This window comes from Falco punctatus (assembly GCF_963210335.1).
Source record: "Falco punctatus genome assembly, chromosome: 1".
In the NCBI taxonomy this organism is placed as follows: Eukaryota; Metazoa; Chordata; class Aves; order Falconiformes; family Falconidae; genus Falco; species Falco punctatus.
In genome coordinates this window covers 55788633-55814058 of record NC_137580.1, presented here as the reverse complement: position 1 = coordinate 55814058, position 25426 = coordinate 55788633, and the positions used below count along the sequence as shown (strand labels likewise).

The 25426-nt window shown below is 41.5% G+C and overlaps 1 protein-coding gene across 1 annotated transcript in view; it reads left to right on the top strand.

Annotated features, from left to right (window-relative positions):
- Positions 1–1647: 1647 nt before the first annotated feature.
- The window catches only part of KCTD8 (potassium channel tetramerization domain containing 8), a 106103-nt gene continuing 82324 nt past the window's right edge, over positions 1648–25426 (top strand). Inside the window, exon 1 of the mRNA XM_080404311.1 lies at positions 1648–2569. Within this exon, the coding sequence (XP_080260437.1) occupies positions 1726–2569 (844 nt within the window). The 5' untranslated portion in view covers positions 1648–1725. The remainder of the gene's footprint in view (positions 2570–25426) is intronic.

Below are 25426 nucleotides of genomic sequence, written 5' to 3'. Positions count from 1 at the left end.
AGATTTAGGGTTTGTCTATAGCAAATTGAGGGAGGAAAGGAGCACTGTAGACTGATTCATCCCACCTTGAAAGAGGTGCCTAAGGTAGGTGGGATGAAGTGCTGTAGAGACGTCTGTGTGACTGCTTTAAAAGTGAGAAGTCTATGCGAGTGTTTTAAAGAAGGTGACTAAGCTTTGGATGACTGGTCGTCCTGATCACCACACACTAGTGAGGAGGTAACAGACTGCAGCTGTATCTGCCTGCAAACTGACCACTTTTCCCCCCAGTCCTGAAGTGACCCTTGTTTAAGTGAAGAACAAGTTGGGCTCCTGCCCCTATGTAGCAGAATTAAGGGTTGAAACCTTAACTTATAAAGGATTATAAAAAACAGAGCTAAAGTGTTCTCATGCATGAACCACCCAGCACAACAGTCACACTTGGATCTGGCACTGGTATTCGGAGAAATGCAGTCAGGTTTAGGCCTCAATTTTTACTGGCAAGAGCAATCGTACTTTTCTCATCCAACACATGGGCACAAGTCTGTGCTCTAATACATTCCAGCAGCACAGCCTGAAAGTACATGCATCAGAAATCTGGATGCAGGTGAGCTGTGCTCCTGCTAAAAACAAATAAGTAAAAATTAAAAAAATCTACTGCTTAAATAGAGTACAAATTTTGTTGCTTCACGGCCAAGGATCCAGATGCTAACACATTCCAAAGCAAAATCTGTGCCTGGCATCTGGATCCTAATGGCAGCTGACTTTCTTTTCTGCTCTGAATCACCCCAATTCCATTGTCAGCCTAGAGAGCATGCCAAACTTCTCCAAGAATCAAGATCCTGTGTGCCATGCCCCAGCGAAGCAGCAGGACACCCAATACAGCATTCCTGCCCCACCGGGACCTGTTAGGTTTGTACCACCAGCACAGTGCAACACTGGTTTCTTTTGTGCCCTCGATTAACTCCCCCCCCCCCTTCCCTCACGGTAAAGGCAAGCTGGTACAGGGATGACGGTGAAAAATGCTGCCATGTGCATCCTGCTGGATGCCACTTTTGGAAGCAGGACCGTTACCTTACACCTGCAAGCGCCGATCGGAGCGACAGTATCAGCGAGGCTGAGGGATTTGGGGGAGGCTGGGAGGTTTTTAAAGGCGGGTGGGGTGGGGGGTGTGTGAATCCAAAACGAACCAAGAAAGACACCCAGCCGAGGCGAGGGGAGGAGCCGAGGTAGGGGCTTGGCTCTTCCCTGTCGGCCCGGCAGCGCGGCAGCGCTGTGCCAAGTGGCAGCCGGCGGTGGCGGCCCCCCGGCCTCAGGCCAGCGCGGCTGCGGCCCCCGCGCCCCCGCCGGGCGGAGCGAGCGGCCGGGCCAGGCGGAGCGGGGGCAGCGCTCGGCGCGGGTCGGGTCGGGTCGCTCCGGGCCATCCCAGCCCAGAGCCCAGAGCCCCCCGGCCACAGCCCAGCCCGCCCCGTCCCGGCGAGGGGGCGCGGCGGGGCAGGTGAGGGCCGGAGCCGCGCCCCGGTGCCGTGCCGCCCGCCGCCGTGCCGGAGTGCGGCGGGAGCAGCGATTCCGTCCAGGCGCTTCCGGGCGCGCCGGGGGAAGGAGAAGGAGGAGGAGGAGGAGGAGGAGGAGGAGGAGGAGAAGGAGGGTAGGGGTGGGGTGGGTGGAGGGGAGGGAGGGAGGGAGGGAGGGAGGGAGGCCGGCTTTTTTAGGAGGGAGACCCTCCTTCGCGGCCGCCCGCTCGCAGCCATGGCTTTGAAGGAGGCGGGCGGCAGCATCCTGCCCATCAGCGACATGGTGTCGGGGCCGTCGGGCTCGCCGTTCCCCGAGGTGGTGGAGCTGAACGTGGGGGGCCAGGTGTACGTGACGAGGCACTCCACGCTGCTCAGCGTCCCGGACAGCACGCTGGCCACCATGTTCTCCCCCTGCCGGGGCGGCCCGGCGGCGGCCCGCCAGCTGCCCAGGGACAGCCGAGCGCGCTTCTTCATCGACCGCGACGGCTTCCTCTTCAGGTACGTGCTGGATTACCTGCGGGACAAGCAGCTGGCGCTGCCCGAGCACTTCCCCGAGAAGGAGCGGCTCCTGCGGGAGGCCGAGTACTTCCAGCTGGGCGACCTGGTGAAGCTGCTTTCGCCCAAGGTCACCAAGCAGAGCTCGCTCAACGACGAGGGCTGCCAGAGCGACCTGGAGGACAGCAACTCACAGGGCAGCAGCGACCGGCTGCAGCGGGCGGCGCTGGACAAGCGCTCGGGCTTCCTCACCGTGGGTTACCGCGGCTCCTACACCACCGTGCGGGACAACCAGGCGGACGCCAAGTTCCGCCGCGTCGCCCGCATCATGGTGTGCGGCAGGATCGCCCTGGCCAAGGAGGTCTTCGGGGAGACCCTCAACGAGAGCCGCGACCCCGACCGCCCCCCCGAGAAGTACACCTCCCGCTTCTACCTCAAATTCACCTACCTGGAGCAAGCCTTCGACCGGCTGTCCGAGGCGGGCTTCCACATGGTGGCTTGCAACTCCACCGGCACGGCCGCCTTTATCAACCAGTACAGGGACGACAAGATCTGGAGCAGCTACACCGAGTACATCTTCTTCAGTAAGTGCTGCCCGCGCCCCTGCCCCCCGCCCCCCATCCCCGGGGGGCGCATGTTACAAGTACACCTTCACCCTCGCACTCCAGCCCTTGCTGTCCCAAAGCAACATGTAGCTGGAGAGAAATTGGGGCTGCCCCCTTTCCCCCGTCATTTGGCGCTGCTGTCACCGCCAGAGTTCACATTCTACTTCGCGCATTGGGGGGGCGGGACAGGGCTGCCTTATGCCCGGTCCGGAGCGCGGCGCGGGAGCAGCTCCCCCAGCTCCTTGGAGCAATCGGGGCTGCTCCCACCTTTCGGTGGCGAGTGTGCCGCGGGGACAGCCAGCGCCCCCGCACCGCCTGCCCCGCGCCGGGGTCTCGCGGGGGGGCGGCCCGCTGGTGCCGGATCGGGGGCTGCGGCGGCGGGGGGGTCCCAGCCCCGCTGGCCGGGCGGGAGGCGCGGGCGCGGCGCTGGCTCCGCCGCCGCCGTTGCGGCGCTCCCAGAGGTTGCAACGGCGGAGCCCGGAGCAAGGAAGGGGTTTAGTATTTCATCCCTGCGTTTCCTTCCCAAGTGAGAGCACTGCGCTTGGGCACGGTCTCCGTGAGGGAAGGGGCAGCGAGGGCACGGCCAACTTCCCGAGGCGCAAGAAAGAATCTGGCTCGAAGGGGGAAAATAACAAGGAAATTAACCACTCCGTAGCCAGGGCATAGCTCCTAAGCAACTTCGCTTGCTGGCTGTGGGTAGCCTTAAAGGTTTCAGGTCACTTGCACATGGGAAAATCGAGCGATGACGAATGAGTTCCAGTCTGGCAGAGTGTGTAGTGCTATGTAGGGCACTGGCAGGGCAGCGGTTTCAGGTAATGAAACCGTAGCTGGATGGAGAACGCCAGCCCCTGGCAGAGATTTGTCTTTGAAAGGCAGAGGCAGCCTTAAACGTTACAGACGCGTTTGAGAGCCGGGTGAGCCTGTGGAAGAGCGGTGTTTTCCATTCGCTCCTTTCTGCTCCTGCCTCTGTGTGGTCTCAGCTCCCTGAGCGCAGGAGGGAGCCTTTGGTCGAGCATCTGCCTGCCTCTGCGGTGATGGGAGATGCAGCCTCTAACTAACTTCGCCAGCAGGGCAGCTGAACAGGAGCAACCTGTTTTGTGTGCAAAACTGGACCTAGGCACAGTATGGAATAGACGAGGGAAATGTGAGTGGTTTCCTACTCAGAGGAGAAATTAATTCAATAGTTTGCGTTGCTGTATATTATATAGGTGGTGACCACCCTTTGCTGAGCAGGCTTAGGTACTTCAAATCAATCTTCAAAACTACAGTAAAACAGTTTTTGAAGATCCATTGCATAATTTACCAATGATCATTTTTCACTAGGATATATAAAAACTGAGCTGTGGAGGAGCTTTACATTCTTCTGGTGGACTTTTGTCAAGTATATAACATGATTATTGAATCTCCTTTCTGAGAAAAATAGGTGTACTGATTTTCTAAATAGCAGAAATTCCTTATTGTTATTATCAAGACTATGAAATAGTCTGTTCTGTTTGCTCAGAAATAGATTTGTAGGTGCATAATTACTGGTGTGCATTTGTGATGCTCATAATGTTTTGGGTTATTTTTTATGCGTGCATTATGATGAGGTTGCTGTATACAACAGTGCTCTAATTCAGATCAGTGTTCCAAATTAATCCCTCGTGTAATACCACTGATTTATATGGAATAATGCCAGGGATGAATTGAATGTTATACATCATGATTTTTGTTTTGATTTTTAGTCTTCCAGCTTATGATGATACAAAAAGTGAAACAGTTGGTTAATTACTTAAACTGATATAGTTAACTGAAAATTTATGGTTTTGTTTAATGTGTGGTGGTGATTGTTTTTTTTTTTTTTTTAACTTCTGAGTGTAAAAAATTGTAGAAAGTAGGCTGAAAAGATGAGTAGCATATTTTAATTTTGGTTGCTTGTTATGCATTTAGCAACCTTGTTTAGCAATTTTATACATTTTTGTATGTAGATTTTTCTGAAATATAACAACACAGAGACAAAACTTAAAGAATCACCAAAATGGGAAGAGAAACAAGCAAAACACAATGCATGAAATAATGCTTTAGTATTTTTTTGGGGGGGCGTTGTTTGTTTTGTTTAAAATGACTAAATGTCCACTTGATGGAGACTGTTGATGAAACAATACTTTACTATTATTAAATGCTCTGGGTGGATTGGGTGCTTGTCATTGCTTTGCTGGACTGCTGCACAAGAATCCATTGAAGGGAGAACAAACCTTGGAAGCTTTAGTGCTCTGTACCAGGGGTGAGAAGAGTGGTCATGGTTACTTGGCTGTAGGCTCTCCAGTAGCATTAGCCAGGACTGTACTCCTTCCTCACTCACAAACAGAACTTAATACACAAAGAGAAGAGCAGTCAATTTATTTCTTGCCACATGTCCCCATGAACCCCAGAAAGGAGGCAGTTTTGGTTGAGATTTGCTGATTTCAGCAGCTCTCATGGAGAGTGTCCAACCCTGGAGTGTGCCTCAGAGACACAAGACAAAAATATCAAGACAAAAAACTTCTTGGAACTTCTGGTTTTGGCTAGTGCCTGAGACTTAGTTCAGTGCTAGCAGAGAAGAAACCTAGTTCTGTGTTCCACTGGAAAAAGCCCTAGCAGCATTTGCATTTGTTACTCACAGTATGAGCATCTGCAACCAGCAATGGTATTAGGCGTTGGTCTGTAATTCGATAGCAGCCACACAAACTTCTTTCACCATTTTCTCCTGAGGACTTGTGGACAGTGCTGTTTTCTAGCAGTGGTAGACAGCAAAGTGGTTGGAAAAATATATGAGGATACATACATTCTGCTCATTTCCTTAGGTCATGAGTAGCTACATGAGTTTCTCACTGGGAGCTACTAAGGAATGTTTGATGGCCAAGGGTTTAATCTATGGTTTGTAGAACAGATGTCAAGTCTGTTTCTAGCGTCTCTCAAACTTCAGTAGGTATTTTGGGTTGAAATGACCGTCTATTGCTTTTTTTAAAAAATTGAAATTACTTTAAATTCTTAAACATTGCAGCAAATGAAATTCACCTTGGATGCTACATATCTATTGAATTAATTTATGGATTGCTTAATACCTAGGGATGGATTAGTTGTTGCAAACTAATTCTGATTGAAGAAACAAAAGTAATTTGAAACTGCTTACCAGGAAATAATGCTTCAGCTTTTGGCAACATGTCCTGACAAATACAGAGACAGACTTTCCTCCTTTGTATGCATAATTCTTATGAAAAACATTAGGTTCTTTTCCCCCTGTGGCGTGCAAACTATCATGTATGCAATGACAGTTTAATTTGTCTACACAATTTCTACATGGCCAGAATTTAACTTGCACATTGCATTGGTAGCTCAATTCCGAAACGTGCTCATAGATCTGTTCCATGTGTCTGTTACAAATCCTGTCTGTTAATGGTCAATAAAAGGAGTAAATTTTTATATAGTAGTGAAAAGACTCTACCAGAGAGTAACACAAACTTTTCCTTCTCTGCTCACACCCTTGATAGCTTGGCTCCATGCTATTGGTGCTCTCGCCTTAGTACACGTGAGGATGACTTGGGTCAGTTAACATGAAAAGCGTATGCAGGTTGGGAAAGAGGCATAAACTCTTTTGCTGCTTACTGTCCAGCTGCCATAGAGGACTGCTGATTAATAATTAATAACCTGTTGGTGTGCAATAGGTGATGGTCTTCACAAAAGTTGCTTCTATCTGGAGACAGGAGACCAGAAGCCAGGATAACTTGCTTCATGTGGCTGCAGGCAAAGTAATATGTCTTCTGATAGCTTTGTGAGGAAAGGGTGTGATTTACGTTTTTAAACTTTTGTCTTTTGGTTTTGGTTTTTTTTTTTTTTGTGGTTCACTGTGTCTCTCAGTACTGTTATGTAATGCAGGATTGCCTGTGCTTGCTATTACTATTTTTTTTTCTTCTGTAGAATCTAATTGGTCTTAATGGATTTTACATTTAACATCTGCTACGCAATCTGACTTACGGGTGTTGAGAGCATCGTGCTCAGCTGGAAGCTTTCTGTGCTGAACTGACATCTTTATTGTAAGAAGAATGCAGTAATATTTCACGAAAAAACTTCTACATGTATTTTGTTTTGACATTTCTGTTTCACATGTGACAATTTCTGTTTCCTTGTATCTTGTTTTTGTTTGGAACAGGTGATGTTTGCATGAATTTATGGTGCTTATTTTCCACTTGAAGTCACAGCTCTCTGAGACTATATTGGTTGCTGTGGAAATTGTCATAAGCGAGTGATAATAATTTTGTAATCAGTGGGGAATAAGCAGTTGGAAGCAATGAACTTTTAGGAAACAATATGGTATTTTGAAAAAACAAAACAAAACCCAACCCCCCTAAACTCAAAACAACCGCACCACCCACCCTGCAAAAAAACCCAAACAACTCACAACAACAACAAAACTAAACTGACATGGTTTGTGTCTTTGCAATAAAAAGGAGAAGAAAACAGAAGGTAACACTTGAAGCATGGGGAACAAACATGTATGTACAATACCTTGAGATGTTAGGTGCTCTTTGAAAGGCAAATCCAGTTCAACATCCCAGTGGGGCAAGGAGGGGATGGCAGGTCAGCAGGTAAATCTAAACTGCTCTTCTGAGGGCAAAGTGGGTATGAGACCCATCCTGTAGGTGGTTTCTGTGACCACTCCAAGCTGCTCTCCATCCATTACTGCTTATCTGGTAAATGTTATGTGGAGTGTGTCTGTGCTATGCTGAAACGTGCTAGGCTGAAGAGAGAAAGGAGACCAAAAGTAAAACAAGGGTATTGCTTCTCTATGGCATGTTAAGGTAAAGTTGGACAATTTACTTTGAGCCTGAACTAGAGCCTCAAAGATTAGAGTACAAATTTTTGGTGGTACAGGCAGATATGAAGGATTAAACCAGTATCACAAGCACAATATAGAAAAGCTTCAGGTTTCTGACCCTATCAAAATCTAGGAATGTTGATTCTGGTAGGACTATTGAGCAAAGCCCCCACCCAAATCTCTCAGAGAGATTTGGTGGACAGTCGTGTGACTTGGGAAAACTGACATAAAACTTCAAGATATTCTGCCTTATGATTCCAGCTCAATTTTACATGAATTCCAGCTCAACAGTTTTAAAATAAATAAATAATAGGCTACTGTTTATCTTGTCATTCTTCCAAAATAAATGTCCCTGGATGTAAAGGGGTGAATCAAAGTGTGCAGTCATAAATCACTAATATGAGAAAATCTTTCTTGTGCCACCACTTGATGCAACGTGAGATAATCTAGACTACTGAAACTGGTATTCTGATTTTAGTCATCATTTCAACCAACAGAGTCTATTTGAGAATGATTTTGAAATGTGAGATTAAAAAGAAGTTTGAACAAATATGTCTTTTAAATAACAAAATAATGAAAGCAATCTGCGTTCCACCACAGCCAGTGTAAAGGCACTGCTACAGTGAAAAACTGTGTCAGGAGCCTTCTGATCTTTCTTACACTTCAATAGAAACATACAAGACTCAATACAATGATTTGTGATCAGATATTAATAATTATATCCAGTTTATTGTCTTTGTACCATAAAATAATATTTTTAAGTACTGTAGAGCAACTTCAGTATTTGGAGCTAAGGATGGGAATTGTGCAGTGTTTTAAAAGTAAAATTGGAGGTTAACTTAGAAAATCAACTATCTTGGATATTATATACCAAGATCGATACTAGATAACCAATAAGCACCTTGATATAAGCAGCTGTTATTTCTGATGTCAGGAAATGGAAACACACAGGTTTTGTTATTATCCCAGACTTGTACTGCTTGTGGGTTACTTGGGAACAAAGTAACGGTGTTGGGGAAGCTGACTTTGCTGGATTTGTAATATTTTGCAACAAAACTGCTTCTTGGTGTCAGATAACTTCATACATTTTCAAGGATTTATGACAGTAGTTGCAGGGAAATGTTTGCTTTTCCACAGTACGATGAGCAAATCGTATTTTATTTTTTCTTTATTGTCAACATGAACTTCTAGTTATCTACTGTTCAAGTGCAGAATTTATGCATACCAAACTTTTCTGTATAATATTGTTCCAGGCACATGATTTAAAATTAAAACATTACTGCTAATAAAATATATTTTGCAATATATTTGCTTTCTCAGCATGATATGGCTGGTCTTTCACTGCTGGTTTTCTCCTTTGCAGCAAATACCACATTTATTATACTGTGATGAGAATTTGTGTGGCAAACAAAAATTCTCTAAGCATTGCACCAAGAGGGAGTTCATCATTTCTCACATTATCCTCTTTCTGCCACAGTTCCACATTTAAATGTAGCTCTCCAGAAATGAAAAACTGCCTAGGCAGCTCTCACAGATGTCAAAAGTAATATACTTTGGGCAGGAGGAGAAACGTGGCAGAAAGAAAGGCCCTCTTGTTGGTCTTGCTGAACATCATTGTGGCCTGAACAAAGTGACCAAAAGTAATTTGTTATGTTTTGGTGTGTTACCAGTTTAAGGGTGAGAGCTTTGGTGAGACTGATACCTAGATGGGCAAACGAGGAAAGTGTGTGAGGTGGTGTGCATCCATATACCTTGGGAACCTCGGCTGCTCGAGGCTGGTGTGGTGCCTGGTGTAGCTGGCAGCCAGCTTTGCATTGCCCTACATTGTCTCAGCAGCTAGGTGTATCCTGGGTGTTGCTGCTGGAGAAACAAATAGCACAGCCATGCTCTGGATTTCCCCTCTGATTTTCTGTCTCCAGTTTTGGATTACTTTACTGCCAGTGTCAGGGAAGAAGCCTGTTACAGAGCTGAGGCGACCAAGGTCATGTCTGCAGGGCTTTTCCACGCCACAGACCGATTATTTGGTCGGTGGTTACTTCACTTGATTTAACTGTTGGAAAAAGCTGGAGTCACAATACTAGCTAACATCTTAACCTGGCAAGCAGATGCTATTTTTATATCCAAGGATGATTTTATTTCGTTTCTGCTTTCAAGATCTTTATTTCGTAAAGCAGGTGGAGTATTAATGGTACTCAAAGCATGGCTCTTTTATAAACTGAGCCACTGGAAGTCCGGTGGAAAAAACCCTAAAAAAAATTACCAGGCAAATTTCATTTGGCTTTAGCAAATCAAATGCTTCATGATGGACTTCCTGGGGAGGTCGTTCACTCCAGCTTGATAAAACTGAATGTTCTTTTTGAGAAGAGGTAATTTATACTCTACTTGAAATTCATATATTGTCTAAATGTTAGGAGAAAAAGGTGGTATGACTAAAATGAAATTCTCAGTAGAGTTTAAGTTCTGTTCTTTAAATGATTTTTATGATTTTTATTTTTAAATTAGTAATGGCCATTGTACGTTTAGCTTTTGCCTCATGTAAATTCAGAATTTATTTCTTCTCTTTTTTTTCTTTGACCTAAATAGGATTAATCATATAAATAGGGACTAACAATGTGTGAAACTCACACTCAAGTCCCATTCACAGCTGCAAGGCAGACCTTCACTGGGACTAAAGCAGCAAATAGTCTTGGGCTAATCTTTCACATAAAAGTGAAATTCAAATTACATGAGTGATTATTTGGTTTCATAACTTGTTTCTAGTACAGGAGGTAAGCAGTGATGTTTTGTAATTTTCATGGCACTTGCAGAAACTAATACTGTTCCATTTTGGTTGCGTTTTATCAAATTGTGGTAACAAAACTTGTCATTTGTTATATTTTGACAGCTTAGCTTCAGAAGACATATTTAAATGAAAGAGTACATCTTGCTGCAAGGTATCACTCCACTTGTATTATCACAACTAAATATTTTCAGGACTTGACCACACATGCAAAAATCACGGTGGTGTTAATGAGAGGTTCACGTTTCTGGCAGCAAGGTGATTACAATGCTGTAGAAATGATTATGCATATATTATTTCTACTTTATGGAATGACTTCTGTTTTGATACTGTCTTTCCCAAAGTTGCTCAAAACGGGATTAAAAGATAGGGAACAGTGTGTTTACCCATTCTTTGCCCTGTGGGGTTTGCCTAGCCATAAGCACTATTAGGATTGCTCTTGGTTACAGCTGGTGCAATGATTCCCATCAGCATTTTGTAGCTGAGAGTAGCTGGGTCAAAATTTAGTGGCACCCTTTCTCATTGTCCCCTATACGCCTGAACCCTATGGCAGGGTCTCTGAGCAAAGGAGGTGCAGAGGCAGGGGTGGCTGCCTCAGGGGGACTGCCACCGCCTCTGGGCTGTGTGCACGTCAGGTTTGCTTTGTACTGCTCGAGTCGCATACCCTGTGCCTGACCTGTTTTCTCTTCCAGTGACATGCACTTCGTGAATAAAGAAAACTAGAGTGGCTTAGAGAGTAAAAGAATAATTGCACTTCCTTATGAAGGGAGTACTACAACACTTTAAAATAAATACTGTGAATAACTCAATCACAAGTGCAAGTGCACAGAGCGACAATAACTAATGCATTGAAGTAGATATACTGCATATCTCTTTGTGGGGAGAAGGAGTGGGCTGAGAAACTGCAGGGAGAAATCAACACCATCATTAACTTTTATTAATGAAATTAAATATTTCAGGTCTTCACTTGGCCTACGTTCAGTTTTATTGTACTTAATACATACAGAGTTGTTCTCTTTGCGTTAGCAGAAAGATATGATTCAGGAACAAAATCAGTCAGTATATCTTATTTTTTATATAAGCAAACAACAATAACCTTCAGTTGCATTTTTATCTTTTCTCTTTCATCCTTACTGGATTTTACCCTTTAGTAGTAATAACAAATATTCCCAAAGAGAGAAGAGTTAGTGCTCAGGGACTCCTGTCACATTTTGTTGTAAACAGCCTCCTGCAACATAAGTTAATAGTGAAATTGTTTTATATTTTATTGAACATAGATGGTTAGAGGTTCTTGTAAGGATTATAACTATGTCAGTGCATTCCACAGAGGTTATTAAGTGTACTATCTTTCCAAAGGCTTTTTATCAGTGAGTATTTTATACATCTCAGGTATCTGTGAAGCTCTTTATATTTGTTTAATAATAGGAAAAAAGGCCCAGAATTGCATATATACATGATTATATAAATAAATCGTATGCAAAATAGTTACTTTCATAACCTCTTACTAACAGTTTAATTAAACCAGACCTTTTATCTCATCTGTTACTCAAATCCCCATTAAAACTGCCATACCTGCAGAACTATAAGAGTAATGACAAATGTCTATTTTGTGTATATAGAAGCATTCTCTCACACTTCTGGTTTTTAATCCAGGGTTCTTTCATTCTCATTGAAACTCATGAATACAAAATAATATGAAAATCAACTACAAAAGGGTTGGAAGGCAGAGAAAATAAGTCAGTAAAATGTAGTGCCAACAAATTAATCAGTGCAATGTGTAGATAATACAGTGGAGAAAGACTAAAACTAAACAACGCTTTTTGCTAGTTTTTCTTAATAAACACATTTTCTTCCCATTTCTTCTCACAGTCACCCATTTACAGCCATCACTTCTCAGTATTGTTCTCTTCGGACAGCTGTTACTATTTCTGCTGTTAATGCCTACTGTGGCTTTTGAGCTGGTTTGAAACAAAGCGAAGGCAAGCCTACTCTTGCCTTTCCACCTATTTTTGTCTCTTTTGGGTGTTTGGGAATATAAATATCACTCATTTGGTTCTTCTAAAAATACCAGTATACAGCCTTATAAAAGTGTGATCAATATGGCTGAAACTATGTGGACTTCAGGGAAAAAAAAAACCCAACAAAATAATTAAGCTGTTTATGATGCAAGATAGAATGGGATTGGTGTTCAAGAAAGGTTGTATCTGTCATCTCTTACTTCCATTCCACTTACCCATTCAAAGTACACCTTCTTCGGAAGAGGGACTGTCAGCATCTGTATGGGTAGATAAGCCTTATCACGTTAAAAACAGTAAACCAAAATTATATAAGGAATATAACTAGGACCACTGCAATTTTTAATTTTCTGTTAGCAGTCCCCCATAAAGCTGTGCTTATTTACCTGTTATAGTGTTGTCATAGGTCACTGATCTTCACGCTGTCGGTTTCTGATCTTCACGCTGTTGGTTTGTCTCTGGGGATGTAATAAATGAATATAACGTTTCTCGATGTTATAGACAGAGGTAGATAAAGTCTGTGTGGTTTTGCTCCCCAAAAACCATCTGAGGTAACAGATAGCAATATCCTTTGTCTTCAGAATAATCCTCCAATTCTTTAGGATAGGAGGCACAGACTTCAGAAATGTCTCGTTTATTCAGTATGTGATACTTTGAGGGCTATTGAAATTTTTGAAGCTGTACCTCTTAACCTCCTAAGTTTGTATCTTCCTATGAGTTCTAACTGCCTAGTGGTCCAGCCTCCAGTCGTAACAATACTCACATTTTTATTCCTCTCCTTTCAGCGTTCACTTTTTCCACCTGCAGCTGAAGTAGTTTGGTGTCTAAATTAGTGGAATTATGCCCCTAAATAATTGCATCTGTGATCACATTTAATTACAGGAAGAAGAATGCGCTCACGGTAGAGGAGATTAGGTTAAATGCTGTCTGTCTAATCAGATCCCCAGTGACTGACTTCTGGCAGTGCTTTCTTCCTAAATCCCACTGCTGCGGATGCGATGAATAAAAGCTACACAGCCTGTGCGAGTCTGTGTCTTCAGAAGGAGGTTTTGCTTTTCCGATTTGAGCCGTACGACACGGACTTAGGAGCAAGGCTGGAGATCGTTCACCGCCGCCAACCACAGGTGCCAGCCTCCTGGTGCCTTTGGGTGGCCCTGGCTTGACGGGGCAAGGCAGGGCTGTGGTGAGCTGGAGGCCGGCCCTGCCGTGGCCTTGGGAGCTGCTGGCCCCAGGGTGGCGGTGGCTAAAATGGGGTCCTGGACAGGGTTGGGGGAGCCCCAGGGGGTCTCTCTTGGCCAGTATCACCTGGTGTGGTGTCCCCTTGGGGCCTAGCACTGTGGTGGCTGTGTCTGCTTTCTGTGAATACCAACAAATAAGCCAAGAGCTGTGTCCTCCGAGGAGCTCTGGCCTGGTGCCAGGATCTTGGCTGTGCTCCAGGGCCTCAAAACACCACAGCAATGATGCGGAGTAGGGTTCTTCACAATTTTGTGAACTTTTTATAACATAAAATACACGAGAAATAACTCTCAAGTTATTTTTATGTAGAAACAGCAAGGGGTTCTTTGTCAAAGACACCAGTAAGGGAAGAGTTGCATCTGACTAATACTCATTCAGTGGCATGGCACACTATTTGTGTTTCTGCAACCATGCTGCTGAAGTACTGTAAATTTAGTAGTAATCTTCAATTTAATACAGTTAATCTAAATGTTCTTTACATTTGGCTGTAAAATACAGAGGGGAAAAAAAGCACCTGTTACGAGCAATTAGTAACCTGTGGAAAAAAATTGGAAAAAAAATTGCCTTTTAAAATATTTTATTTATAATAAATATTAATGATGTGACTGTATGCAAGCCTTTCTATATTGTCACACTTATGATGCGTAAAAGGTATGAAGGAACTTGGGAGGGTTGCTTAGCAGCACTTTCAGAAAACAGTTCAAATATTCTGAAGTTCAAATATTCTGAAGAAGATACATGGTTTTTATATATTTTAATATATGTTTTGCAGTCAGGGTTATCCTCGATCATCAATGGTGAGGCTACTAGCAAAAATGGTTATCCTTTTTAATGAACCATATAATGAATCACATTTGAGAATAATATGAGTCTAAAATTGACCTCCAAATCAATGCTTGCAATCTTGAATGTGTTTTCAGAAAATCCAACCAAGTTCAATGAAAATTTCCATCTGCACTTTGACTACCTGGCAAGCAGTAGGGATAGACAAATTTAAATTTAGGCTCAGGGTTTGGAAAATTTAGTTCTTATCACCTCCATGACTGGCAATAAAATGCACTTGTTTCTCTTCTTTTTTATCCTGTGGTTATATTAGAGGTTTAGCAATAGAGAAATCAATGTTTTACCAAAGTTCACCTTGATTTCTAGTAGTGGTTAGCTCTCAGTCATTAATTTGCTTAATTAATTCTATTTATAACAGTGAAAACAATAGTGATAAAAGCTATTTACTGTATTGAGCAGTCCTGTAGCGAGAATATAGCAAGTTACTATGTAATTACTGCTGGTTCAAGAGTGGGTTGTCATAATTTCTGGTCAAGAAGGTGTGTGGTGTTAGACTGTGGATCAGTAAATTAAGACTATTAAATGTTACATGTGATAGCCATATAACACTCTCAGCTTTTAAGCTTCTTATTAGATTTATAAGTTCCTTGATAAAAGGAAAAACATTCTCCCCATTAAGACAGTCAGGCATTGGAACAGGCTGCACAGCAATGCTGTGCATGTTGTACATCCTTGGAGGTTTTCAGAATTTATCTGCATCAAGCCCCAATAACCTGGTCTGACCTCATAACTGACCATGCTTTTGAGCAGGAGGTTGGACTAGAGACCACCTAAATTATTTGGTGATTCTCATCTCTGGTGTGATTTAAGTTGGCATTGCCTATTTGAAATCACTACTCAGGAAAGGAAGAGTAAACTCCTGCAGGTAAATGAAGTAGATGCTAGAGAGCTATATATTCTGATTGTTTTGAAAATCACAAGGTTCAATACCTCAATCTTATGTTATCTTTTTACTTACTTTAGTGTGTCCTACTTGTAGTCAGAATTGAAACAAATGCTTCAGGAGAAAGTTTCTTACAGGACTTTCTGGCCCAAATTCAAAGCCATAGAATGTTAAATAGGCCACAGTTAAGAAAGTGTCTGAAAAAATATTCAAAATGAATTTTGGATAGCACTGCGGCTGTTGATCACATGTTGCCTGAAGAAAGAAATCTCAAGAATTTTAGCTAATCAGCTCTGTTTAAACCTTTAAACATTTTTATTGTCTTTAGATAGATTCTGGTAGTATCTGTCACAAAGGTTACAGACCACCTTGGATTTCTTCAGGTTTTTCTTCATTTTGTTATTTTTCATCAGTATTGAGTTCCTTTAATGTGACATATTTTTTTGCTTGATTTTTTCAGCCTCTGTGTTTTTCCCCTAGCATAGCTTGAATCAATTTACGTAGCAACTGCAAAAATGCTGAACAGGATTTTTCTTTTAGCCTGGAAAACTTGAAAAATAATAACCATAAAGCAATCACAAACAATGCTGAGTTACTTTTTAGTAATACATTGCAGAATGAATGCATAGCATAATGGCAAGGTAGATAATTGTTAGGATATTTAAACAATTTGGGTTTTTTTCCTTCTTGACATTTTAATGTAAGAGTGGAACATGGGGCACTAGTAACTATGATTATATTTAAAATGCTGGATGTTCCTCTTGCTTTTCTCATGTTACTGAAAGGATTGCAAAAGTGATGTGTCTGGAGACTGCTGTTAAAATTCTCTTATGACAACAAACTAAACCAGGGTATTAGTTGCACTGATTGACACCTAATAGATAAATATACGTATATAAAGAAGACAATAAAAAGATCTTGAGACAGGTCTTATGTCAGTTGTGGGTTTTTAAACACTTTTGATGTCAATGAAATTATGTCAGTTACTCCTGGTAATATGTTTTCTTCTCTGAAGTTATTCTCCTGGGCAGGACGTGCTTTATTAAGGTACAGTGTAGTTCCACTGGCATTCATGGTGATGGAGAGATTGGGCAGATTGGTACTGATAGCCCTGTTATGAGTTCACCTACATCCACTTAGAGAAGATTTGGATGTCTTGATGGTGTTAACTTATGTCCACATTAAACACAATACAAAACTTATGTGACATTGTATTCAAAACACTGTGTCTTGGCTGTATTTTGCTTCTGGGAAAGTGGTGGAGATGGATTTGCTAAAGAGGGGAGGAAGGGATCATGGGGAACAGCAGCCACAGGGTTTCAGCACATCCGTTGTCTTCCTAAGCTGGTGTGGTGACCTAGAAGCAGTGGATCATGGTATTGGCATATCACAATTGTCATTATTTTGTACATTTTTAGGAAGTTAAACAAATACCTCAGTGATCTGTGGCAATTATTATAATGTTTAGAATGTTGAAATTGTTTGTTTTGTGGTATGTCTTGCAATATAAAAGAATTCCTGAATTATTTTACACAAACTAAGAACTGTTTGTTCCATCTTGGTTCAAAGCTTCTTGAAGTCTTTGCATTCAGTTCAGTGATTTAATATGCATATGTAAAGATCCAGTGTCTATACAGTTACCAAAATATTGATTTAGTAATCATTCTATGTAGTGCTAAATCCTACATCAAATACATAAGAATTATGTTATCAAATATAGAAGATTACACTAAAGTAACTTTGCTTTTTGTGTATTGTTCTTTCTGAGTTGTACTTTTTAAATAGGATTTTCCCTCCACATTATTTCTTTTAAGAATGTGATGTACCAATCCTTATTGGATAGGAAAGTAGTCCCACTGCCACATAAGGCTATTTTCTCTTTACTGTCTTGTTCTCCAGATTAACAGTGTTTCTCCAGCATTATTGGAGACAAAAATGACCATCTGTTTATCAGGTTTAGAATCCTGCTATAGGGACTTTCAAAGTCATTGATACAGCTTGTATTCTAAACAGGGTTTTGTTGTGGTGAAGACGATATGGAGTATCTGCACCAGCCAAATAGTATATAACACTGTCTTGCTACAGTTCTGGAAAGTAGGCTGGAGTGTTATTTGAGTACTTAAACCCCTTGATTAACACAGTGGTAATACAGAGATTACAACAAGTTGTAGAAATAATAAATAGTATAAAGGTGTTTATAATCACTGATCTTTATGACAGCTCTGCAAGTTTTGTAAAATAACATATCTATGCTCCACTGGCTCACGTCACGTGTACTTCATCTGTACAAAGTTGGTTGAAGCAAAACAGGTCAGATCCTTTGCATGTCCATTGAGCCATTGTAGGTAAATGCATAGGACACAAAACAATGGAAACTTGGGGCTGTATGGACAGGAGTGTTCTTGGAAGACAAGAGAAAATCTTCAACTAGTACAGATGCAGAGGCAAAACTCCGAAGTTCCTGATTTTCTGGTCCTGCAGACTGTTAGGCTGCAGTGCTTTCCACATAATGTGGATTAGAGAATAAAATCTTGATAGTATAAATTTGCAATAAAATATGTGGTAATTAAGAAAAAGATCTTTTCTACGAAGAGATTTCTGTCATTAAATACCGTAGAATTTAATTTTATTTTCACCGAGTTGCTCCAAATGAGGCTGCTAGGACTAAGGTTACTGCTGAGCCTGTCTGACATGATACAATACAATCCTATGGAAGCCATAGGAAGTCTATCAAGTCAGGGAGTTTCCTGTAAAAGGGAGGGTTGATGTATGTTTTCTTAAAGCAGAATGATAAATGTTATGTATATGATGTGTAGGTGTTCAAAATGTTTGATGGAAGCTGATAGAATTTCATCTGCCATGTTGCAACACTCTTTATCTTTTTTTTCTTCCCCCCCCCTCCTCTTTCTTTGTTATATTGATTTTCCACACTAGATGGCAGTGCCTTAGCACTAGTGCATGAATGGGGAATTGATTTAATTTGTCCAAGGGGGAAGAAATCCTTCTGTTTCATGTTTGTTTTTACATACATAGCTCAAGGAATTGCAGATAGCAGACTGGATTATGATTAGCCACATATGGATGGGCAAAGGAAGATGCCAATTATTTCCCCTCTTCCTTTGTACAAATGAAAATCTATTCCAGTTGATCGAACCAGGCTTACATTGGCTATAGGTGGGATGAACTGGGGCTCTCTCTCTCTGTGCTGTCTCCAAAGAATTGTGTTTATAGAAACTTCACATGAAACGCTGTATTAAGTTAGAGCTGAGAGTGCATCCAGACTCTGAGCAGATTGCCTCACAGTTTTGAGCCATATGTTGTCTATACTGAGAAGTCAGTGAGAGAAAACACAGGCTTCCTTCTCTTTCCAAGAAAACTGGGTTCTGGAGATGTGGGGATGGAGATCTGAGAGGTGCTGGGGTGCACCTAGATATTGCTGTGCTAGAGCTACAAGACAGCCAGGGTGCATATATGCACCTGTGAGCTGGGATGCACTTCTGGACTTAGTGTTAGGTGAAAGACTGGAAATTTACTACTTTGAAGGTTTTAACTATGCAAAAAGTCTGTGAAGCTCTGATGGTGAGGACTGGGGAGATCATGGTTAGAAACAAATGGGCTCTGGAAGTATATATGTAGCAGTAAAAGGTGAAAGGTAAAAGCTGGAAGCATGGAGTTGAAACTCAACTTGAAATTAAGATACAATGTTTGAAATATATGGATGAGGTCCTTAAAAACACAGGGTTATTAAAGCAAACACACACCCTCCTCCCTTTTTTAATTTGTTTTTTGAGTCTCTAGTGTTCATATTTTCAATCTGGTATTCAAAAGCTTGAAAGAAAACCTCCACTTAATCTTGTGAGAGGAGGAAACAGGAGTTTGAAAAACAGCAAATGTGAATAGACTCTGCAGTTAAAATAAAAGAAATGGTCACATAACATTATCAAGAGAAATTAAATACCTTAAAAGACAAGTAACAGTAGGGGGAAAAAAATAGGCCTGACATAGGAATGAATGATTGTATGAGAAACAGCTGAAAGGAAGAAGGTATAAACAAGCCTGAATAAAAGATGTCAGGTAGTTAAGAACTGCTCAAAGAAAAATTTTCTTAATGTAAAATTCCAGAAGAGTTTCTTCATTGTTGAGTTTGTTCAAAAATAAGATCATTGTTTCAAGTTTCAGTCCAATTTATACTTAACAGGAGATAAACTTGATGCAATACCTTTATCTTGCTTACTGAAGCTAAAGATTCAAAAATCAGGAAAGCTCTTGCCTGAGGCTGGGAAGAATACTGCCATGAATACATTTTCTTAAAGAAATTTTAACTAAACTTTGTGTCTCCTGGGACCTCACTGCATGCAGCTTTTGCCTTATTTATTCAGTTTTATTTTATTTTTTGCTACATCCCTACTGAATGAGCTGGATAAAACCAAATTGAAATACAAGAAAACAAATTTTCTTTCACTGTTTTTTACTGGTTCTGCTGTAATAGCTGAAATTTTATTAATACTGCTGGAAGGAAGGAAGGCCAAAAGAAATGTTTACCTATCTTCTACCACAACATTCAGAGAAACAGAACCCTTTTGCAAAATATGCCGCTGTCATTTGCTGTCATTTTTTGCATGTCACAGAAAGTGATAGTCCTGCCTATAATTTATGACATAATTCTGCCAGAGAAGAAGATGCAGATGGCTTGCTATAAAAATGCAATGTGAATTATATTTGATAGTACCACTTAGACAATTCCTTATTAGTTAGGGGAAGCAACAAATGGTGCCAAGTTGGGTTTTGTCAGGAATTTGGTGCTGGAGAGTGAGCCTCATGCCTTGGGCAGTTATGTGGGAGGTAGAAGTTGCCAGTTCTTTAAATCAGAGAGAACAAATGATTGAATATAGACCTCCCACCTCCCAGATGAATTTTCTAATCATCAGATTAGGTTGTCAGGGGAAATACCTATTCACTTTGCAACAATGATTTTTTTTTTTCTGAATTTGAATATAAATATCTTGCCTTGAAGGTTTTCATAAAACAGAAACTTGTTTTCCAATTAGGTTTCTTCACATCAGTGTGAAGAAAGCTTGAGACAGAGTTGTTTGAGGAAAAAGGTATGAGGTGTCTTGAGAAAAAATGAATATTTATATGGACAATATTATGCAGAAATTTGAACTTGGGGAGGTTTGTTTTTGGGTTTGGAAGGGTTGTTTTTTATGTTTTGTCTTGGTTTGGTTCTCTTTCATCCTGTGGTTAGATGAAAAACTGGGATATTCCCTTTGTACAGGTCTTTGAGAAGTCTGAGAAAAGGAAGTCATATGAAGAGTAAGTGAATTCCTTCCAGAGTTTTAGTGTTCCTGATCACACAGTTTCACAGACTAGATGATGTATTTGGAGATACAGGGGCCCATTGGGTACCCCAGTGCTAGGTTTATCGTTAACATAACAGCATTTTCAGGGACTCCTCTAACCAGTCTGTGTAGTATGCAGATCAGATTCCAGTTAAGAAGAAGAAAGATAATTTGTAAACTTTTAATGTAAGTACCAAAGGAACATGACATCTATATTTTAAAAATAATTGGGGAGTCTCATTAAAATTAGATTATCTCATCAGTAGTGCTGTAGCTGTTTTCACTTTTTTTAACAGCCGTGCCCAGCACTTTGGGAAGCAAGAGGAACCCTCTTTTTCATCGTGCAAGCTAAGAGCAACTTGCTCTAATAGGAGATTTTTGTCTTGCATGGCATTTCTGATTAGATCTCAAAAACGAATGACAGGATGCTTCAAAGCACACAAATGACTTGTCTTTACGCATATCCATGATTTAATTGTAAGCGGTAGGTCTGCCTTCAAGAATCAGCTTTGTACGCGTAAGGACTACCCTTGCTAACACCCATAATTCCAAATTAATTTCTTCAAAAAGGCATTGTGCTCTTCCAGACTATTTTCTTGGGTTTACTGTGGCTGTGTTTTTGAAAAACAAAACCAAACGAAATGTCATGACTGTCCAGTTTTGACAATCTGGCATTCATAAAGAAAACATTGAAGGTGTGTTCTCGTTAGACAGTGTTGCTTAGCGGTTTGTACTACTGCTTCCCCTCCCCCATATTTTGTTTGCCTTCTCCTGATTCTGAAATGACATCTCCACAACAAGAACAACAAAGTTGCTACTGTTGCTAAATTAATGTTAGCATTCCTCATTGCAGCTTTTATACTGTTCACTTACTAGTCAAGTTCTGCAGATTGCACTTGAATTACTCCAGCCATCACCTGGAAGATAGCCTTCTGACTCACTGTACTTGGGAAAAGCATCCAATCATAAATTCAGTTTTGAATGGCTTTTCTTGTCATAGATACTTGTCATGTTAAGAAGGAGGGTTTCCTCCAACACTTTATATTTGACCAGCCTGTCAGTTTCCCAAGAAAGAAGAGACCCTCGTGTCCGACCAGCCTGTCCACTACCTGCGTTTTGACAGCCCACTGTATTGGAGGGTGATTCGACCAACCTGTTTGGGGACCCCTGCTGACAGCATCACTGAGTCAAATCCCTTGTAACAACTCAGATCTCTGGAGATTTATACAAAATGAACTTCACGTGAAGATTTTTTATTCTACAAAATACAAGGTAGTGACAGAATAAGGTTCAGAGATTGCTGGTGAGAATTTAAAAAAAATAATAAGATTGCAAGATATATCTTAATTACAAGATATATATCTATATTATATCTATCTATCTACATATATATATTATAAAATACTTAATTATAAGATACTTATGAATACTTATAAGATTTTTTAAAAAATAAGATTGCAAAGCAAGCTTTAAAATAATACACTTAGTAACAGCTGGCAGGGGTTAGTCATAGAATAAAGTTCTACCCAATAGGCTTCCCTATGGGGAAGAGGACAGGTTCAGCTCGTCGACTGATCCCAGAAGTGACGATGGAATCTTCCCTAACTTATCCCATCAGCTGTCCACTTTTTATACTTCATAGTACATTGCATATTCATTGTCATACACCGGAATGGTTACAAGTTCCTTTCTTCTAATGTAAATTAGTACATGTCCTCAGATAGCACTATTGAAGTTTTTCACTAACTACGCATGCTCTCCATGTGGGGTTTTGCCCTCTTTCAGGGGGGCTATTTGAGTTGGAGGTCGCGATCTCCCACTACAATTACCTTTGTCCTACTTTCAATGTATGGGGGTTTGCAACACCTTATCCCTTGTGGTCAGAACTTCCTTGCTTGAATGCTTCTTTCTTAGCTTCTCTCCTTCCAAAGACTGAGTCCCCTCCCTTTGTTCATCAATATTGAAAACTTTAGAGAGTGGGTCATCTTGACCTAACCTTGTGACCCTAAATCGGAAATGTGGCAGTTTGGGAGTTGCAGCCCTGGAGCTGTCCATTTCCTTTGCATTTAGGTGGAGCTTGAGTGACTCTAGTCATACATGGTTTTGTTACTGATTGGTATCATGTGCCCAGTGAGGTATGGTAGTGCCTTGGGGGTGGGTAACTTTGGGGTGGAGGTGTGCATTAGTATTACAATGAGATTATTTCATCTGAGGAAAGTAATTTTGCCACAATGGTTGGCTCAGCAGTGGACATCTTCTCATATATTCTTCATGCAACAGCTGCTATACAGCTTCCTACAGGGAGCACAACAGAGCCTGGCTGCTGTGTCTCTACTCTGCTTCTCCCTCCGTCACTCCTATCAGCATGTGCTGAGCTGGCAGGGTGTGTTGCTTAGGGAGCTGTGGTAACGTATGTTCTGTGCATGCCAACCATCCTGAAAGAGATAGCTGTATTTTATCCTAAAAATCTTTCTGTAATACTATGCTTCTATTAGGTCCCAGTTTTCTCTAATTCCCTCCCACAATTTCCCACAATACTCTTGCAAAATACTCGTTAAGCACTCCTGTTATCCTCACAGTTTTTGCCTTTTTCTTCCTTACTTGGACCTATACAGCTGGTTTTTGTTTGGCTTTTTGTTTCCCTTTTACCATCATAGAAGCATAGAATGGGTTGAGTTGGAAGGGGTCTTAAAGATCATCACCTAGTTCCAACCCCCCTGCCATGGGCAGGGACATCTTCCACTAGGCCAGGCTGCTCAAAGCCCCATCCAGCCTGGCCTTGAACACTGCCAGGGATGGGGCATCCACAGCTGCTCTGGGCAACCTGTTCCAGTGTCTCACCACCCTCACAGTAAAGAATTTTTGCCTAATATCTAATCTAAATCTACCTTCTTTCAGTTTAAAGCCATCCCCCCTTGTCCTATCACTACAGACCCTTGTAAAAAGTCCCTCTCCAGCTTTCTTGTAAGTACCCTTTAGGCACTGGAAGGCAGCGATAAGGTCCCCTAGGGTCTTCTCTTCTCCAGGCTGAGCAACCCCAACTCTCTCAGCCTGTCTTCAGAGGAGAGGTGCTCCAGCCCTCTCTCTGTCTCCTTCCTCTGGACCTGCTCCAACAGGTCCATGTCTTTCTTATGTTGGGGGGCCCAGAGCTGAAAACTGCCCCACCTGAGGTGGGGTCTCACCAGAGCAGAGCAGAGGGGGAGAGTCGCCTCCCTCAACCTTATGCCCACATTTCTTTTGATGCAGCCCTGGATGCAGCTGGCACTCTGGGCTGCAAATTCACATTGCCGGCCCATGTTGATCATCTTCCTATTTAGAGGCTTAAAATGAATCAATTATCCTTTCCACTGTAATACCATTTTTCTTTTACCTTTCTTTTCTCAGTTTTGATTTTTGTGTGCATTTTGAGTTTTTTTTCTGTTACTATTAATGTCCACCAGTGTTTTGCCCTTGCTCTTTCTTATCCTGTTCTTTAATTACCTTGAAGGTTTTATTTGACTTAAAAATCTTCCTTATACAATTGCTTCTAAATGGAACACATTGTTCTATCAGCAATCGAAGACTGTGTACTCGTGGTTTTTTTTTTTTAATATGTAGTTCACTCTATTGCATTTTATTTAATTTTGAGCAAAGTTAAAACCTTTAAAGGACAGCAGCTTTTGTTGCTTCTTCATTGTCTTTGTTTTCTGATCTCCATCCTGCTAGACACATGGAAAACATCTGGTTCCTGTTCCCTTGTTTCCATTCCTTAATTATTACTTCCTAGGGTCACATGCTCTACCAAATCAATGCAAGTTTGTTGGGTGGCATAATAGAGATAAGAGGTTGGTATTTTCTTTATAAAATGCCATGGTTTCTTTTTTTTTCCTTTTTCTTTCAATTCATGTGTTATAAAATTGGGGCTGAAATATGTAATTTCACTGTTTAACTCTTCCTTATTCTACTGCATTCACAAGTACAATTCTGCAACATACTCAAATCCATCACTTCCATTAACTACTTTTGGTTGCTGCCATAGATTAAAATCCTCAGTCCAGCTGAAAAGTCAAGGTGGCTGCTGGAGAGAAGTTTCAGATGCAAGCAGAGAAGTGAGAAACTTCTGCTACAATCTGCAGAGCTTCTGTGAATATGTTCTGCTGGGGGATCTATAACAATAGCCAAATTAGCGTTTTTCACGCTATCATTTTAACTGCCCTGGATTAATCACAGAGCCAGTATGCTTAGCTGGCGGTACATGCAGATCCCTTGCTGTGTACATGAGGACAATTTCAAATGGATGCAGCCTCTTTTCTAAAAAAGACCCCTCAAGATGTCTGAGTTTGCACCAACCCATCTCTCTGGTGAATGGCAGATGGTCGCAGCAGGTCCAGCAAGGCGACTGTTTGGCCCTCTGATTTCCCGTGCTTTCTGTGGCGACTCCTGTCGTTTAGAAATCAACATTTAGGTGTCCTTTTATTATTTAGCCACTTCCTATTTCCTTCACATGTAAAGCAGTTATGTCACCTTTCTATGTGAAGACCTGAGCATTGACAGGATATATGGTTCAAATGCTGGTATACCTGGTAAACCGTGGCTGACCTTGTAGCTCACAAGTAGTAAAGCTTTATGCATTTTTTTTTCCTTAACACAGAAACACACAAAAACACGCAAAAGACTAAATAACAACTAAGAAGATTTTAGAGTCTGTATTTTTGCCCATTTTGTTGTTCATTCCAGTTTTTAAACTTTCTGCTAAAGCTTCACCATGATTTGTGTATATATACTATCTAATAATAGCAGCAAAGGTAGTGAAGTAGATTTATGTCCTTCCCGCTGTTAAGAGGCAATAACTTATAAAACTGAAATGCAATATTTTCTGTGCTAATATTACTACATGCTTATGCAATTATTTTTCTTCTCTTTAAGAA